Source organism: Mastomys coucha, unplaced genomic scaffold (assembly GCF_008632895.1).
Source record: "Mastomys coucha isolate ucsf_1 unplaced genomic scaffold, UCSF_Mcou_1 pScaffold1, whole genome shotgun sequence".
NCBI classification, from domain to species: Eukaryota; Metazoa; Chordata; class Mammalia; order Rodentia; family Muridae; genus Mastomys; species Mastomys coucha.
In genome coordinates this window covers 68,483,877-68,500,970 of record NW_022196891.1, presented here as the reverse complement: position 1 = coordinate 68,500,970, position 17,094 = coordinate 68,483,877, and the positions used below count along the sequence as shown (strand labels likewise).

Here is a 17,094-nt window from a genome sequence, read left to right as displayed (position 1 = left end):
GAAGGGAGGGAGAGGAAGGGAGGGAGAGGAAGGGAGGGAGAGGAAGGGAGAGGAAGGGAGGAGAAGGGAAGGGAAGGGAGGGGAAGGGAGGGAGGGGAAGGGAGCGGCTTCACAGCAGGTCGCTATGGTTTGCCTGAGCTCTAGCAGGGACGAGGTGTTGCAAGCTGTAATCAGCAGGAAGTAGTATAACAATATTATTACCCCCTTTCCTACTCTTAACTTTATTTAGGGTTTCTTTCTCCCTATCTCACTTCTAGCCTTCTTTCTCTTCTATCTAGTGTTAGGAAGTTGAAAGGGGAGAAGAGGGGTGGAAAAGAGTGGAAGAAAAAAAAACCCACAAAGTAGTCAAAAGTCTAGCTACATGTGGAGGCTATTTTAGTGACAATTTTAGAGTTTTGGTTCCTTAAAAAAACACAAAACTATTATAAGAATGTGTTTTTGTTTTAGTCCCAGGTGTGGGAATGTGGGGCTGCTTTGAAGCAGCTGATTATGATTTGCCTTGTGCTCTGTCAGAGGTGTGATTTTACCAGCTGCAGATAGTTTCTGTGATTTTGGACATTTGGAATTCTGGAGACTTTTCAGAGGGTTTATAAATGCTAGGGCCCTGAGAGGCAGGGTGGGTGGTTGTTGGATGTGGTTTGTTAAGTAGTCATGTACAATGAAGGGAGAAGAAGAAAGAGGAGGAGGGAGAGGAGGAGAGGTGAAGAGAGAGAGGAAGAAAGGAGAGAGAGGAGGAGAGAGAGAGGGAGGGGAGGAGGGAGAGGAAGGAGGAAGAAGAGAGGGAAGAAGGGAGAGGAAGGGAGAAGAAGAAGAAGAAGAAGAAGAAGAAGAAGAAGAAGAAGAAGAAGAAGAAGAAGAAGAAGAAGAAGAAGAAGAAGAAGAAGAAGAAGAAGAAGAGGAGGAGGAGGAGGAGGAGGAGGAGGAGGAGGAAGAGGAAGGAGGAGGAGGAGAGGAAGAAGAAGAGGAAGAGGAAGAAGGAGGAGAAGAGGAAGAAGAGGAGGAAGAGGGAGGAGAAGGAGAAGAAGAAGGAGGAGGAAGAGGAGGAGGAGGAGGAGGAGGAGGAGGAGGAGGAGAGATTATATACTCTGATGGTGAAGATCAAATTTACCTCAATGAACTCAACACCCCTATTCAGCAAGTAGTAGTCTGATGATAACACCACCTACTTTCTGACCCCTGACTTTATTCAGGGCACTCTTTCCTTTCCCCTCTATCCTTTTTTCTCTCCTATCTAGTGTTAGGGGGTTGAAAGGGAAGAAAAAGGGTGGAGAAAAAGAACTGGAAAAGTAGCTACAGGCTGTAAGTCAGCTTTGGGCATGGTTCCTTAGGAGCTGTTTACATTGTTTGTTTGTTTTTCATTTTTTTAAAAAAATTAGATTTATTTTTCATGTATGAATGTTTTGTCTTCATGTATGTGTGCCACATGCATGCCTGGTACCCACAGCAAGACAGAAGAGGGTATTGGAGCCCCTAGAACTGGAGTTACAGGTGGCCGCGAGCCACTATGTGGGTGCTGGGAATCAAACCCCAGTCTTCTGCAAAAACAACCGGGCTGTCTCTCTAGCCCTCATTAGTATACTCTTATCTTATGTGTGTGTGTTCACTTGCCTATATGCCTGCCTGCATGTATGTGTACTAAGTGGTGCCTAGTGCCTTGGAGAAGCCAGAGGGCATCCAATCACCTGGAACCGGAGTTACAGTTTGTTTGTTTTTTGGTTGTTTTAGATCAGATCTTTCACTGAAACCTGGGATTTGCTGTGTAGGCTGGCTGGCTAGCTAACTTCAGATCTACCTGCCCCACCCCCAAGTACTAGGATTCAAGTATATCCTGTGAGCTGGAGAGATGGCTCAGTGGTTAAGAGCTTTGGCTGCTCTTCCAGAGATCCTGAATTCAATTCCCAACAACCACATGGTGGCTCACAACCATCTGTAATGGGATCTGATGCCCTCTTCTGACATACAGGTGTACACGCAGATAGGTAGAGCACATAAAATAAAATCCTAAAAAATCAAGTACATTGTGGCTTGCACCTTACCAGCAGAATTGCCTCCTTAGAGCCTTCTTTTCTATTTCTTAAGGCAGGGCCTTCTTCTTCTTCTTTTTTTTTTCTTTTGATCATTTTGTTCCTTTTGTTTGGTTTGGTTTATTGAGACAGAGTTTCTATGTGTAGCCCTTCCTTTCCTGGAACTCACTTTGTAACCAGGATGGCCTCCAGTTCAGAGATCCACCTGCCTCTGCTACTTTTTAGTGCTAGCATAAAAGGTGTGCATCACCACACCTGGCTTGAGTCAGTCTTCCTACGTAGGCCTTGAGTTCCTGGCAAGTCTCCACCCTCAACTTCCTGAGTGCTAGGATTACAGTCATAGGCCACCACACCCAGCAGGATTTCCCCTGGCCTCTCTCCTCTCTTTCTCCTCTTCTCCTCCACTTCTTCTCCCGGCCCCTTTTGTCTTTCATGAAGATTTGTATGCCTAACATCATGTCTCTATTGAGACTGTGTGTGTGTGTGTGTGTGTGTGTGTGTGTGTGTATAAAATGTGTGCTACTGTAAGAGCTTAGATGGCCTTATGTTAGTTAAAGACTATAATGGATGCTTAAATATACTTCCACCTCTCCTCTCCTTCCCAAGGCTAATTAAGAGCTCAGAGCCTGTCCCCATATAAGGTCCTGTCTGGGGATGTTGTTGAACATTGCTGCTCCCCCGCCCCCTCTGACTCCCCTTTTTCTGAGCATATTTAGAGCTGGTGGTTTCCTCCAGCTGTCAGCTGGTTGCTCTTGCTGCCAAAGATTTTGGCTTCTCCCCCCCTACTACCCTCCCCCCAGCAACAGTCAATGGGGAAGTTATTCAATTGGCTCAGAAGCATCATTCTCATAGCCAATAAGATGTTAATCCCTTGAATCCATGTCCTCACCCCTCCCTCTCCGACATGCTCTGACCAATGAGATACTCCTTTTATCCTTGTCAATCTGGTATGTCAGAGAGAGAGGGAGGGGAGGTATGGGAAGGACAGAAGCAGAGCTAGAGTTCACGTAGAAAAACAAATGCCCATTCTCCAGCACTCTCCAGAAACCCTGGCTCTCCCTCCGCCACCACCACCAAAATAGTGATTGGACAAAAGCCCAGAGTTCCTCTGCTCTAACCACAGAAGTGAGAATGCCAGAGGCAGGCAGTAGGGGGTTGAAGAAATTGATCCAAATCCTGTCCTGCTACAGCCTCCTTCCCAACTCGGATGAATCCATTTAGCATCTCATGAAGTGAGATAGTCTGAACTTTACTTAAACGTTAGTGAACACGCCCCCTGTCAATCACTGCCTCTTCTTTGTCAAGTCCCTCGCTGTCCCTCCTCCCATCTTTACAAACAGATCCCTGAGCAGTTTCAGCACCCTCCCGTCTCTTCTTCTTTGCCCTCTTCCTGCTCTTGCTTCTATATCACATCATAGCTCAAAGCTACAGAGGCAACACTTAGATGAAATGGAGCTTGAGCTCCTCCTGGTCCATAGACAGCTATATTCCCTTTATCTCCACTTCTAGCAAAAGTTTGCTGGACTCTTGACCTCAGGATAGCTATTATGTGAAGCTTATATTCTGGCTCTGGAGGTTTGGAACATGGAAGATCATTCCTTAAAAAGGTCAGGTGTTAACCGGCATTTCGAACTGGGGTACTCATTTTTTTGAAGAGCTGTCTCTGACCCTCATTCACTCTACAAATCTACCCACTTCATCAACCAACCACCAATCAATCAATCACAGAAGTAGCCTTAAAACTCAATGCTTTTTAATTTTTATTTATTGCCCGGCAGTGGTGGCACATGCCTTTAATTCCAGCAGTTAGAAGGCAGAGGTCAGTCTGGTCTACAGAGTGAGTTCCAGGACAGCCAAGGCTATACAGAGAAACCCTGTCTCGAAAAAGCAAACAAAGAAAATTATTTATTTATACTTTGTGGATATCAGTGTTTTGTCTCCATGTATGTCTGTGCACCACATGCATGCCTTGTACCCACAGAGAACAGAAGAGAGTATTGGATTCTCTGGAACTGGAGTTGTAGATGGTTGTGAGCTGCTGTATGGTTGCTGGGACTCAAACTCAGGTTCTCTGGAAGAGCAGTCAGTACGCTTAACAGCTGAGCCATCTCTCTAGCCTTCAATACATTTTTGGAGAAAAAAAAATTCTCTACCTCCTCTTTTTTTTTTTTTAAAGATTTTATTTATTTATGTATATGAGTACATTGTTGTTGTTTTCAGACACAGCAGAAGAGGACATAAGATCCCATTACAGATGGTTGTGAGCCACTATGTGGTTGCTGGGAATTGAACTTGGGACCTCTGGAAGAGCAGTCAGTGTGCTCTTAACCTCTGAGCCATCTCTCTAAACCCCTCTTCTTCTTTTGAGACAAGGTTCCTTGTAGCCAAACTGGCTTTCTGCTACGATGCTGCAGCGGAGCCTGGCCTTCAAATCTTGATCCACCTGCTTCTACCTCCCAAGGAAAAAATTTCTTTGTGCCAGTAAGAACCCTACCTGGTGAACAAAGTGGTTTTACTTTAAAATAACTTGTGACAGTGACTTCCAAAGTAAATTGCCAAGAACCCCAAAGAAATGCGAGCAGGGTTACCATAATGACCTCCCAAAGCCCAAACACCATTCCTCCTTCCTGAGCCCTTGTGTTCAGGTACCAGGCTCAAACTCTGCAAAGTCCATTTTGCCTTTATCTTCTAGCTCCTCGTGTTGTCCCCTTGATCCTCTTTGCAAGCAAGTGATGCACAACCTCCTCCCAGGATGCAGCATGAGCTCTTTTTTTGTTTGTTTTGTTTTGTTTTCGAGACAGGGTTTCTCTGTATGGCCCTGACTGTCCTGGAACTCACTCTGTAGACCATGCTGGCCCCGAACTATGAAATCTGCCTGCCTCTGCCTCCCAAGTGCTGAGATTAAAGGCATGTGCCACCACTGTCCGGTCCCCGTGAGCTCTTTAAGGACATGGCCATATATCATTTGTGTTTACCTTCACTTCAACAAAGCTCCGCTTGTGCCATGAGTTCATAGTATTAAGTTCCACAAACATACTGTTGGTCCAACCTTACCACCTAGACAAAGCAACTGAAGATGCCACTGTCCTGTTCCTGCCTCCCCCTACCTGGTTAGTAGAAGCACCATGAGACCCACCAGAGAGCAAGCTCGGGAGTGGAAGCAATGCTTGCTAAAGAGAGGCGTGGAGCAGCCCTTCCCTCAGGGCTGCAGAGAAAGTAGCCCCTGGGCTGGGTAGTATAAGGCGCAGAGCACTCTGTAATGTTCTGCCTCACTTTAGAACTTGACCAGCAAAGCCTAGTTCCAATGAATTCAGCACATACAAACAGCCTTGACCTCTGTGCCTGCCTCTCACCCTCACGTCCCTGCTCTGCATCGCACTGAAGGTGCTACGGCAGAGCAAGGTGCCTTTAGTTTCTCCGCAGTCCGCCCCTCACCTCAGGTTTCACATAGCCAGACTGGCCTTATGCTTTGATGGCCTTATGCTTTGATAGCATCAAAGGGTGGCCTTGAAATCCTGTCCCACCTGTTTCTGTCTCCCAAGGAGAAAATTTTGTCCTTATCTACATTTCCTCCCTACCTCGACATTCAATCCCTTCCACAGTCCTAGCACTCAGTTCTGCCTTTGCCACTTAACATTTGAAACTCTCCACTAACACCTTTGCCCATCCCTAATGCACAAAAGACTGATGAGGTTATTCCTCAACGAGGAGAGATCCTGTTTCAGCCAGTGCTGGTCCTTGCATTCTGTCACCACTGGACAGATGGCTCCACTCTTGTCAGATCTTTATTTTTGCTTAACTTTGCTGGCCACTGCCTACCCAACCACATCCTGTTCCTCTTTCATTGAATTCCGTTTCTAGACGTTGGTTGGGCTTACATTGATTGATTCTGGAGTCACTGTCCCAGTCATCACTACAAAGGTCACCTCTCAAGTTACAAGGGCCAGTATTGCTTGAAAAAATCCTTGAGCACAGAGCAATGCTGTTAGAGCAGTTATTATTGGCCCCATTCCACAGACTTGTAATCCAACATCACCCAGGTAATAAGATGCTGAGCCCTAGCTCAAGTTCAGATCCACCAGCTCCTGGAATGCCAGGATGCTACTGTCATCCCCTCTGTGCCCCTTCCGCCATTCTTAGCTGGTCTTGTACCTGCATGTTCTTGTTGACTATCCTTACCAAGTGTTGATGACGTCTGCTTCAGGTGCTTATGTGCCTGCAGAAGGATTGGACAGAATGGCCATCTCTCCAAACTCTAAACGGGTACTGCCAACTGAAGGATCTGAGCCTGGGACTAAAGATAAGCACAAATGACAAGAATCCATGTGGACTTCCAGTACCTGGCAGAGCCTCTACGGAGGGTGACTGTGGAAAAACAGGGGCCGCAATAACAGTAGCTGCCATTTCTTTCTTTTTTTGTCTTTTTTTTTGTCTTTTTTTTTTTTTTTTTTTTTTTTTTTTTTTTTTTTGGTTTTCCGAGACAGGGTTTCTCTGTGTAGCCCTGGCTGTCCTAGAACTCACTCTGTAGGCCAGGCTGGCCTCGAACTCAGAAATCCGCCTGCCTCTGCCTCCCAAGTGCTGGGATTAAAGGCTTGTGCCACCACTGACTGGCCCCTCCCCCCCACCCCACCCCCACCCCTGCTGCAGCTGCCATTTCTTGAGCACCCACAGAGCTGGAGCGGGAGGCATTATGCTAGGTCTTTATTTACATTATTTAATCCTTACAACAAATTTCTAAGGGAGGTATTATTATTGGTGCATGAGAAAACGAATGCTCAAAGATGCGAGGCCAAAGTATCACCCACATTTGTCTGACTCCAAAAGAGCATATAAATAGCAAACTTCAATTTAAAAATATGATAATCCCTTACTCCCTGAAGGTAATCCTACCTTTGACTCTCCTTTTCCCAGAAAAAAAAAATCAGGGAGAGGAAAGCAGGGCAGGTTGTACGTCATACATAAACACACACACACACACACACACACACACACCACTCATATTTGTCACCAACACCCTGGATTTCCTAGCTAGGTTGGGGCTATAATGGGTGAGTTTCTCCAAGACCCCTTCCCTGGTGCTAAATAAAAGTGAATAAATACCAAATAAATACAACTGGGGCCCAGGACCCACCCTGTCTTCCCCGCTCCCTCCTGTGACCTGCAGGGTAGAGGGGGCAGTTTAATAGATAGGGTACTGTCACCTAACCCCGTTCTATTCACCAACACATCACTGCCTCCCAGAGCAGGAAGCCAGGGCAGGGCCAGCCTGCACTTTGGGGCAGAGAGGCAGGTAAGTCTCACCCTCTACACCTCCCTACTGTGTTTCAAGCACGAGGCAGGGGCAGAAGCCCGCTCATTCTCCCAGATGAGTCCGAGGCCCCGGCGCCCCAAAAGGGCAGCCGGGACAGTGAGGTTATTTGCGGCCTGCCCAGGGACGCTTCCGAAGGATCTTCAGGATCTCCGCCCTGCGTTGCAGCCAGTCTTGGGGAGGAGGGCGTGGTGTGGAAGGGACAGGCCGCGGGACAAAGAAACTGTACCGCAGACGTGCATCCTGTGGGTTGCCAGCCACCAGGACTTGCAGCGTCAAGGGCTGGGCAAGCGGTCCATGTCCAGACAGTGTCTCTGAGGCTGCTGTGGCTCCGCTGTAGCGCAAGCTGACTGCCCCAGGAAGTACCACATCTGTTGGGGAGGGCAGCAGCGTGTATTCGCCGTTGAGGGCATAAGAACCATCTGAAAGCTTCAGGGCCAGGTAGATGCTCTTGACGCCAGACCCCCGCTGCTGCCGTACAAGGATATGGGTGGCCCCCGCAGGGATCGTGACCACATCGCTGTATCCGTACCTGTGAGGAAAAGGGAAATAAAGAACTCAGCCTCTCTCGAATCCCTTCAGCTTGCCTTGCTGTGTTTGTCTGTGTGTGTATGTGCGTGTTATGGGTTGGTACTGGCTGGTTTTGTGTGTCAACTTGACACAAGCTGGAGTTATCACAGAGAAAGGAGCTTCCCTTAAGGAAATGCCTCCATGAGATCCAGCTGTAAGGCATTTTCTCAATTAGTGATCAAGGATGGGGTGAGCCCATTGTGGGTGGTGCCATCCCTGGGCTGGTAGTCCTGGGTTCTATAAGAAAGCAGGCTGAGCAAGCCAGGGGAAGCAAGCCAGTAAGGAACATCCCTCCATGGCCTCTGCATCAGCTCCTGCTTCCTGACCTGCTTGAGTTCCCAGTCCTGACTTCCTTTGGTGATGAACAGCAATGTGGAAGTGTACGCTGAATAAACCCTTTCCTCTCCAACTTGCTTCTTGGTCAGGCTGTTTTGTGCAGGAATAGAAACCCTGACTAGGACAAGGTTGCCTCTTCAAGCTTTTATGAGGTATATGTCCACCCTAGAACAGAGCAACTAGCAAGTGGACCTTCCTTACCCTGACCTCTGGACACGTACTACTGCTTAGTAAATGTCTTGCCAGTCCTGGTCTCTCTGGAGCCTGTCCAATTCCTACTTTTCACTCATAGGTCACAGCCCAAGGAAGCCTTCCCTGATGCCTTTAAGTCATCTCTATTCAACATGTGGTGCACCGTATTGTAACTCATCTGTCTCCCTGAGACTACAGAATGTGTTGGGTCTGGGTCCGCAGGAAAGCATTTCGCCTCAAGACGAGACCAGCAACTAGGAAAACAGAATAGAGGAGAACGGCTGAAAGGACCTGAATTTTTTGAAGGAGCCTGACTGCTTGCTGCATCGAGAGCCATCTCCGCCACACACCATGCACTTGTCAAATTTCTTTTTGGAGCCAATGATTCTGTCACAGCCAGCGTGGATACAGCGGCCCTGGACACAGACAGAGGAGGTATCTGGGGAGCAGGGAGTGCCATCTGCCACCTGAGGAGTAGAGGAGGGACATTGTTAAGAGTTCTTGCTAAGTCCAGCAGGCGTTTGTAAGCTAAACATCTGGAAGGTGAAATCGGAAAATAAAAGGAAAGGAAGAGAGGTAGGGGAGCCTTCATCCTACATGAGATTAATACGATAATAATGATACACACAATCACTGTTCTTGCATTGACTATGAATCGGGTGATGCACAAAATGCCTTGGGTCTCACAGTTTCTAAGGGTAAAATTTTTTTGTTGTTGTTTTGTTTTGTTTTTCGAGACAGGGTTTCTCTGTGTAGCCCTGGCTGGCCTGGAACTCACTCTGTAGACCAGGCTGTCCTGGAACTCAGAAATCCGCCTGCCTCTGCCTCCCAAGTGCTGGGATTAAAGGTGCGCGCTACCACGCCCAGCTCTAAGGGTAAATTTTTGAGGTTTAGAAATATCACAAATTAGGACAGCCAGGGCTACACAGAGAAACCCTGTCTCAAAAAAAGAAAGGAAAAAGAAAAAGAAAAAGAAAAAGAAAAAAGAAAAAAGGAAGAAATATCACAAATTGAGAGGGCAAGGATTGTTAGTCCCAGCACCAAACTCTAAACTTAATGGTACAGCCTCCAATGGCCACTAGAGGGCAACAAACTTGCAGGAATTTAATATAGACTCCTGGAGAAGGGAGGGAGGGAGTCCAAAGCTGCCAGGGCTTGTTTTGCCTTGAACGGCAACTCTTTGTGACACAAAAGGAGTATGGTCCTGTTAGTGGTCTTCAGGAAGTCTATCCACTGAGGGAATGGCTGTCCGAGAACCAATACTTTGACAGAGGAATCCATGGATAAGTGAGCCAAGGATTTCCCCAAAAGGTCACATGCTTCCATTCTCACCAAATGTGGTGCAAAAGAACAGAGAAAGGGAGAAGCAAATAGAGATATAAGCCCAGAGCAGCGTCACTGACTACTGATCCAAAGCCAGGCCTCTGTTCTTCTAATACAGGACAACCATGGACAGACAAGACTGAGTGAACCTGGATATTCAGGACTGTGGGAATGCCAGCGAAGCGAGGGTCTGGAGGAACCACTGGGAAGTGTGTAAGCCTCGAGTGGCCCTGAAGGTTTCTGGTTCTCACCCGTGGCTCCAGTACGTAGTAGTAACCCAGTGCCCGGGCCTGGCAGGTGAGTTTGCACTGATCTCGAGGGGCTACACCTGTGTAGCGCGGAACCCAGTCCATGGGCCCTGGAAAGCTCTTGAAGAGGTCGGTTCGGTGGTTGTAGGCAGCACACTGCTCTTCACGGAAGGTCAATGCTATAGGCATAAAACAAATGGCTCGAGCCTCTCTCTCCTCACACTACTCCACACAACCTTCCGCCTAGCCCCTCAGAACTTTAGCCAGCATGGCATCTCTCCCTCACAGATTTCCAGGGATAGTTCCAGAAAGATAAAGAAATTTCCCCGGCAGCAGAGACAATCGGCACCTTAGGCCAGGACTCAAAGCGCAGTCCTTCCTGTCCACCACCCCTTCCCAGGGGCTCCCATCTTTCACATCCCTCACCTGAGCCATGTGGGCAGTTCTCAGTGTTGCAGGAGCGGAAGCGGGTACGGCGGCCCTCACAATACTTGCCACCATTCCGGGGGACGGGCCTTGTACAGTCCCGGGAGGAGAACTGGACACCACCCCCACAAGTCCTGGAGCAGTCACCCCAGGGTCCCCAGGGACCCCAGCCTCCAGCCTGAGGAATCTGCAAGAGCGCAATATGGAGAGGGGATGAGCACATTCTCTCCTAGGCATAGGGCCAGTCCTTTCTACAGGCCCTTTAACCCAAGTCATGCCCTGAGCTCTCACATTGAAGTCCTTGAGCTGGTCCACGTGGAGACAGCGGCCACCCATACAGGCCTGTGCTGATCCGCAGGGAGTGCCATCAGCCCAGGGTGAGTGTTTAGTCTGGCACATGGCATGGCCGTTGAGGTGGCCTGAGCACCAGAGGGCAGCACAGGGCGGTGGCAGCTGTGGACAATGGCTTGAGTCCGGACCAAAGGTCAGTTGGCATTGACGGTCAGCATCATAGTCCTTGCCAGGAAAAGTCACTGGCAGATGCAGGGGCGCCTCTGGTTTGTCTAAGAGGCAGTGCCCTGAAAGGGGATTAAGATACAAAGTTAGCAAAGGGCCTGAAATTTAGGATTACCAGATAAAGCTGGGGCTCCCTCATGCCTTAAGGTACCCTCAGCTACACTATATTGAATGCTTAAGATATGATCAGAACTAGTAAAGCCCTGGTCCATAATATCTCACTTACTATAATCATAGTACTGTGGGGGTACTGGCTATTATTACATCTAATTTACCTATTAGCTAACTACAAGCACAGAGAAGTGAAGTAACTTACAGCCACAAGTCTGCATGTAAACAGAGAACTTAATCAGCATAGGAACCAAAAGTACTTCCGCCTGGTCTTACTGGCTGCAGAATTCTTCTTCTTCTTCTTCTTCATCATCACCACCACCACCACCACCACCACCACCACCACCACCACCACCACCACTTGTAGTGGATTGGCCTGATGCTGCTCATATTGCTAATGCTAATACTGGCCCCTCAAGACCTGGTTGCCCCCACATTATTTTTGATTGGTGAATAAAGATGCCTACAGCCAACAGCTGGGCAGAAGAGACATGGGTGGGGTTTAGGGTTCCAGGCTTGGGAGTCAGAGGAGAACCAAGAGGGGGGAAGAAGTTGAGGAATGGAGGAGAAGCCCCCATGGATTAGTGTGTCATGAAATAATGGCCATGTGGGTTGGCTAATTGGAGTTAAAAGCAGCCCAGACAAACATGACAAATGATATAGTGGGATTATTGGCTGGGAAATAGACAATAGAGGATAGATATCCGCTCAGCTCGGGTGCTGATTATGGCTTATTATAAATATAAAAGTCATATGTGTCTTTTCTCTGGGAACTGAATATTCAAGCTGGGGTAGAAACCCTGGATTGGGATTAAAAATTTCTACAACAACTAGTAGTATTTGGGTTTTCTGTTCCTCTTCTTCTCCTTCTCCTTCTCTTCTTCTTCTTCTTCTCCTTCTTCTTCCTCTTCTTCTTCTTTTTCTTCTGTTTGTTTGTTTTTTTGAGACAAGGTTTTTCTGTGTAGCCCTGGCTGTCCTGGAACTCACTCTGTAGACCAGGCTGGTCTCGAACTCAGAAATCCTCCTCTGCCTCCTAAGTGCTGGAATTAAAGGCATGCACCACCACTTCCTGGTTCCTTTCTTCTTTTTCTTATTTATTTATTTAATGTATTTGAGTACACTGTAGCTGTCTTCAGACACACCAGAAGAGGGCATCAAATCCCATTACAGATGATTGTGAGCCACCATGTGGGTGCTGAGAATTGAACCCAGGTCCTTTAGAAGAGCAGTCTGTGCTCTTAACCGCTGAGCCATCTCTCCAGTCCCAGTATCTGGGTTTTCAAAACCATTTTTAAAATCCCATTCACTTATTTATCTCAGGAGAAGGGAGTTTGCACATGCCACAGCATGTGTATAGAAGTCAGAGGACAAGCTGAAGAGGTCGGTCGTCAGACTCTCAGGTTTGCCATCAAGCGCCTGAACCTGCTGTGCCCTACTTGCCAGCCCTACTTGGAGTCTTGTGGGCAGTTTCACTCTATAGCCCCCTAGATGGCGTGGAACTCACTATAACACAGCCCAAGCTTGCCTGAAAGCCATGTGGCAATTCTTCTGCCTTCGCTTCCCAAATGCTAGGATTATAGGCATACACCACCATGTATAGTGCCTCTGTACAATCCTTCCTTTACTCTCTCCCTTCCTTCCTTCCTTCTTTCTCTCTTTCTTTTAGAGATGTGGTCTCCTTTATAGCCCTGGCCATCCTGGAACTCACTACATAGAGCAGGCTGAGCTCAAACTCACACAGATGCACCTGCCTCTGAGTGCTGGGATTAAAGGATGTGCCACTGTGCCCATCTATAGAATTCCTGAGAATGCTTCTGGGCTGGAGAGATGGATCAGCGGTTAAGAGAATGCTTCTAATCAGTTGCTTTGGGGAGCTAGAGACGTGGCTCTACAGTTAAGAGCACTTGAAGAGGTCTCGAGTTCAGTTCCTGGCAACTACATCAAGTGACTCACAAACTGCCTTCAGCTCCAGGGGATCCAACACCCTTTTTCTGGCCTCCAAGGGCACCTGCAAGTGTGTATACACACAGCAAGAAAATAAAATACAAACTTTTTTTCTGGAGAGAGTCATTCTGCAGTCTTGCACACTTCATTGAATTGCAAGGTGATCTACTGATCTACAGCCAGTCCATTTCAATCTCGGACAGTGCTGGCCCTTTAAGGGTCAATTCTAATTGTGTGGAGCCAATATTAGCTACCCCACCACCACCACCCTTACCTGTGCTATTTGTTGTCATAGGAAGTGAGAACCACACCAAGACAGCAGCATTTCTCACCCCATCACATACAGCGGAGGAAACACACATGGGGGACTCAGTGTGGCCCACAGAGAATGTTCCAGAGGCCAGTGAGAGAGGGCAGGAATTGAGTCCCTACTCTGAGAAAGGTTTCTGTCACCAGCTTACCATAGCCATTGTCCAGGAAGTCAGTGATGAATCGAGCACTGCAGGGCGACCAGGGCTCTTCAGGGTCCACGTGAGCCATGACAGGAGCCATGACGTGGCGAGAGGACCCCCCCTGCCCATTCAAGTTAGCGCATGGTTTGGAGTTATCATGTAGCATGTTGAAGACATGGCCTATAAGAGAAAAGGTCCGGCTGGTGTCCAGAAGGTCCATCCGTGTCCTCACGGGGCTCCTTCATACACATGACTGCAGCTGTCGATGATCATGATCCTCCTCCCTCTCAGATCCTGTCATGGTTCTCTGAAGATTCACTGTGGGGCCCCTATTGCCCTGTCTTCTCTTCCCCCAAAGGAAAGGCCCCCCCTCTGCTTACTGTCTACTAGCTAACACTTCCAATTCCCTACTCCTATTCCCTTATTCCCTCCCCTTCCAAACACATATACTCATGTACCGTACATTACAGTTCAAAGTAAATTTCCACCTGCTATTTTATTTAGTAGGAAGAATCTATGCTTGTCTGCTCCCAGGACACAGAAGGCTTCTGACCCTGGGCCTAGGGCTGGGGAGGAAGATATCTTGGTACCCCCATTTGTACTCTAGTGAGCCCCTAATATCATTAGAGCATCCTCAGTCCCCCTCACATCCAGTTCAGGTGCCACACTGTCCCAGAGCTACCTTACCCAGTTCATGAGCGGCAGTGAAGGCTGACTGGAGCCCATCATCCTCTACAATAGCACAGCTCCTAGCTGGATCACACACAGTGCCCACATCAGCCATACCCAGGGTGTCACATGTGGAGACTCCACACAGGTCCTGTGGAGAAGGAGCATAGAAGATGCTTGGGGGCTGATATCCAGATTAGTGAGGACCTAGATGCTGGGTACCCAGCATGATCAGCAGGGCCCACATAGGCACCCCATGGCTGTGTGGCTGGCGCCAGGCTCATGTGCAGCTCCGGGGGTCTTTTCTCCATCGAGGTCTGTGGAGCAGTTGTGCCTCTCTATGTTGTGGTCCCTTGCGTGGGGTGCTGACTGAAGCCTTACCTGCCGGGTGAACAGGATGGCTGTGTCAAAGTGGTCAGGATGGGAGTCTTCAGGGGTGTTGAGACCCCGCTGCCAGGTGCAGAAGCTGCGTAGGGTCTGGGCGGCACTTGGTCCCACTTGGGGCCCTTCCTGGCCAGACCCCAGGATCACCAGGCGGGTCACCACCAAGTTGACAGGGTTTCGGATGCTTGGGTGCTTAAAGGCTTTGGCGGCGGCTGCCATAACCGTCAGCAGGTAGCGCTTTAACCCTGTACCGTGGAATGCTGCCATCTTGTCATCTGCCACCACCAATGTCTCCACGAATCTACTCAGAGAAGCGAAGCGCTTGAGGAGAGAAAAAAAAAAATGAGAAGAGGGTCCTGAGATCCCTCTCCCCTCCCTTCATTCCCGGGTCTAAAACTCAGCCGAAGTGGCTGGCCCTCGCATACTCCACAGGATTCCTGAAGTGACTGGTTTGGGCCCTCCCCCTAACCCCAAATCCCAGTGCGTTTGTGGTAATGTTGAAGAATCAGCTGTTGTTCTGAAAGAAGAGAAGGCTTGCCACGTTTCATGGCTAAGTGGGCCCCAGAGGTGAAAAGCAGCTGGGGCTGACTGGGGGAGGAGGGGCGCTAGGGTCCCCAAGTGTGGCGGGGGTTGTGCGAGTAGGGCCGGAGGGCTGAGCTGCGGCGACGTGTCTGCCCTGTGTGGTTGGAGGAACAATTCAGTCAGCAGCTAGGGCAGCAGCCAGATCTCAGCGTGGCGGGTGTGGAAGGAGTGTCTGGTCTGGATTAAAGTTAGAGGAGGGGCGGGGGAGAAAAAGGGGGAGGGAGACCCAGGACAGGATAGCGCCTCAGGCAGCCTTGCAGTCAGCCCACAGTATGGGAAGAGGATTGACCCAGAGGTATGGGATGCCTCTCTTCGCCTGCCTACTCCTGTCCTAGTTTGCAGTTTGCCAGAACAATTTTGAAGGGAATGTCAGAAGCCAAAAACTCAATCCCTCGGGCCTCAAATTTTACTCTTGTAACTGGCGGTGGGGGAAAAAAAATCACTGGGGCAGAGAAAAGAGCCTAGGCCAACAGGCTGTTGGGAGAGCTTTACTGCTGGGAACTGTGTCAGCAGGAGACTCCATGGCCAGGAAGGGGCGGGGTAGGGAGGGGGAGAGGTCATTCCGGCCCAGAGAATCTGACCTACCTCAGGGAATCCTCAGAGCAAGGCAAAAGATTGAAGCAGGGAGAAGCCAGGATTTTTTTTTTTTTTTCAAAGAAAGGGTAGTGGAGATAGGAAAGACAGAGAGGAGGAGAGAAGCTGGAAAGCTACGAGTGGAAGTGGGAGGAGAGAGAGTGAATAGGGGTCAGTAGGGCAGACATGGCGGGAGGATGATGCGGGGCACGATCTCCAGGGTTGCCTACCTTGGTTCTGCGGGAAATGGGACTGGGGCTCCCAGAAGGAGCCTTGACGTTGCACATGGGACCTTGGCTGCTGGCAGGACTCTTCCGGCGTAGGATGTGAGCCCCTGGTCCCCCAGCAGAATTAAGGGTGCCTCCTTCCAAAGGCTGGAGGTGAAGTTCGGCCCCACGGTACTGCAATACCCCTAATAGGGCTCCCCCGTCCCAGTGCAGAGATGCCACCGACTCCGGATCTCCATTGATGGTGCCAGTCAGGTAGGTACCTGGCTCTGCCCCACCCAGCATCTCAGGTGCCTGGCCCAGGTACTGTACTGTCAGCCCCTCTACCTGCACCCCAGGGTCCTGTTCTAGTTCTAGTAGCAACATCTCCCCAAAGGCTGGCAATCGGTACAGCAGCCTGGCAGGAACGCCTGAGCCAGGTATGATGCTACTGCCATTGAGCTTCTCTGGAAACACGATCTCCTCCTCCCGGGGGAGGGGGCTGGCTGACCAGGCTAAGGGCAGGAGGGAGGCCAGTAGCAGCAGCCGCCGGCACCTCTCCAGACCAGAGAAAGGCACAGTGTGAAGCGGTAAGCAGGGTTGGAATCTTCGCAGCCAGTGCCCAGTCAAGCCCCTCTTGGGATGCGAGCCCATCTGGGGCATGGTACCAGTGCTGCAGCTGGGATGGATTGAGGCCATCTGAGGCACCAACATCCTCCACACCCTAACTGTGGAAGGCTCCTCGTTAAAGTCAGAAGGGCCCGGACTTGGGCCAAAATCTGAGACAAAGTTTTTAGAGGGGCTAGGGACGTTCAGAGGAGACGAAAAATAAAACAGCCCCTGGGCTCAGGAAAAGTGCCCAGGGTGCTCACTCCTCCAGAACTTCCTCTTGTGCCTTTCTGTCCCAGGTCTTTGTCTGTGACCCGTTGGTTTCTCCCTCTGCTCAGATGTCTGGCTTTGCTTCAGTGCTTGCCCTGGCTTTGCCTCCTCCTGCTGTCTCTTTGTCTCTGTCTCTCTCCTCTTCTGTCTCTTTCGTTTCTGTGTATCTGTGGGTCTTCCCCGGGTTCTCCCCAGCCTCTCTCCCCTCCAGCTCTTTTAAGCATCCAGAGCCTCCCTCTGTGTGTGATTGGCTGATCTGTAAGCCACTCAGCCAGAAGCTAGATCACTGGGACTCTGAAGGATAGATGTATTCTGCTTCCCAAAGACCTTAGTGGTTTTTTTTTTTTTTTT

General features: G+C 49.4%; 1 protein-coding gene across 2 annotated transcripts; it reads right to left on the bottom strand.

Moving 5' to 3' along the window:
* Positions 1-6,710: 6,710 nt before the first annotated feature.
* On the bottom strand, positions 6,711-16,936 carry Adamts4 (ADAM metallopeptidase with thrombospondin type 1 motif 4). 2 transcript variants are annotated; one of them, XM_031389227.1, is made up of 9 exons: positions 15,889-16,936; positions 14,501-14,824; positions 14,138-14,270; positions 13,460-13,630; positions 10,719-11,005; positions 10,428-10,614; positions 10,005-10,180; positions 8,722-8,897; positions 6,711-7,864 (listed from the first exon to the last, which is right to left on the bottom strand). In XM_031389227.1, exons 1-9 carry the CDS (start codon positions 16,576-16,578, stop codon positions 7,438-7,440), a joined length of 2,571 nt encoding a protein of 856 aa, XP_031245087.1. In that variant the 5' UTR covers positions 16,579-16,936; the 3' UTR covers positions 6,711-7,437. The 2 variants fall into 2 exon arrangements, with proteins under 2 accessions (XP_031245087.1, XP_031245096.1); XM_031389236.1 differs by having other exon boundaries at positions 6,711-7,703; positions 15,889-16,603.
* Positions 16,937-17,094: the final 158 nt, after the last annotated feature.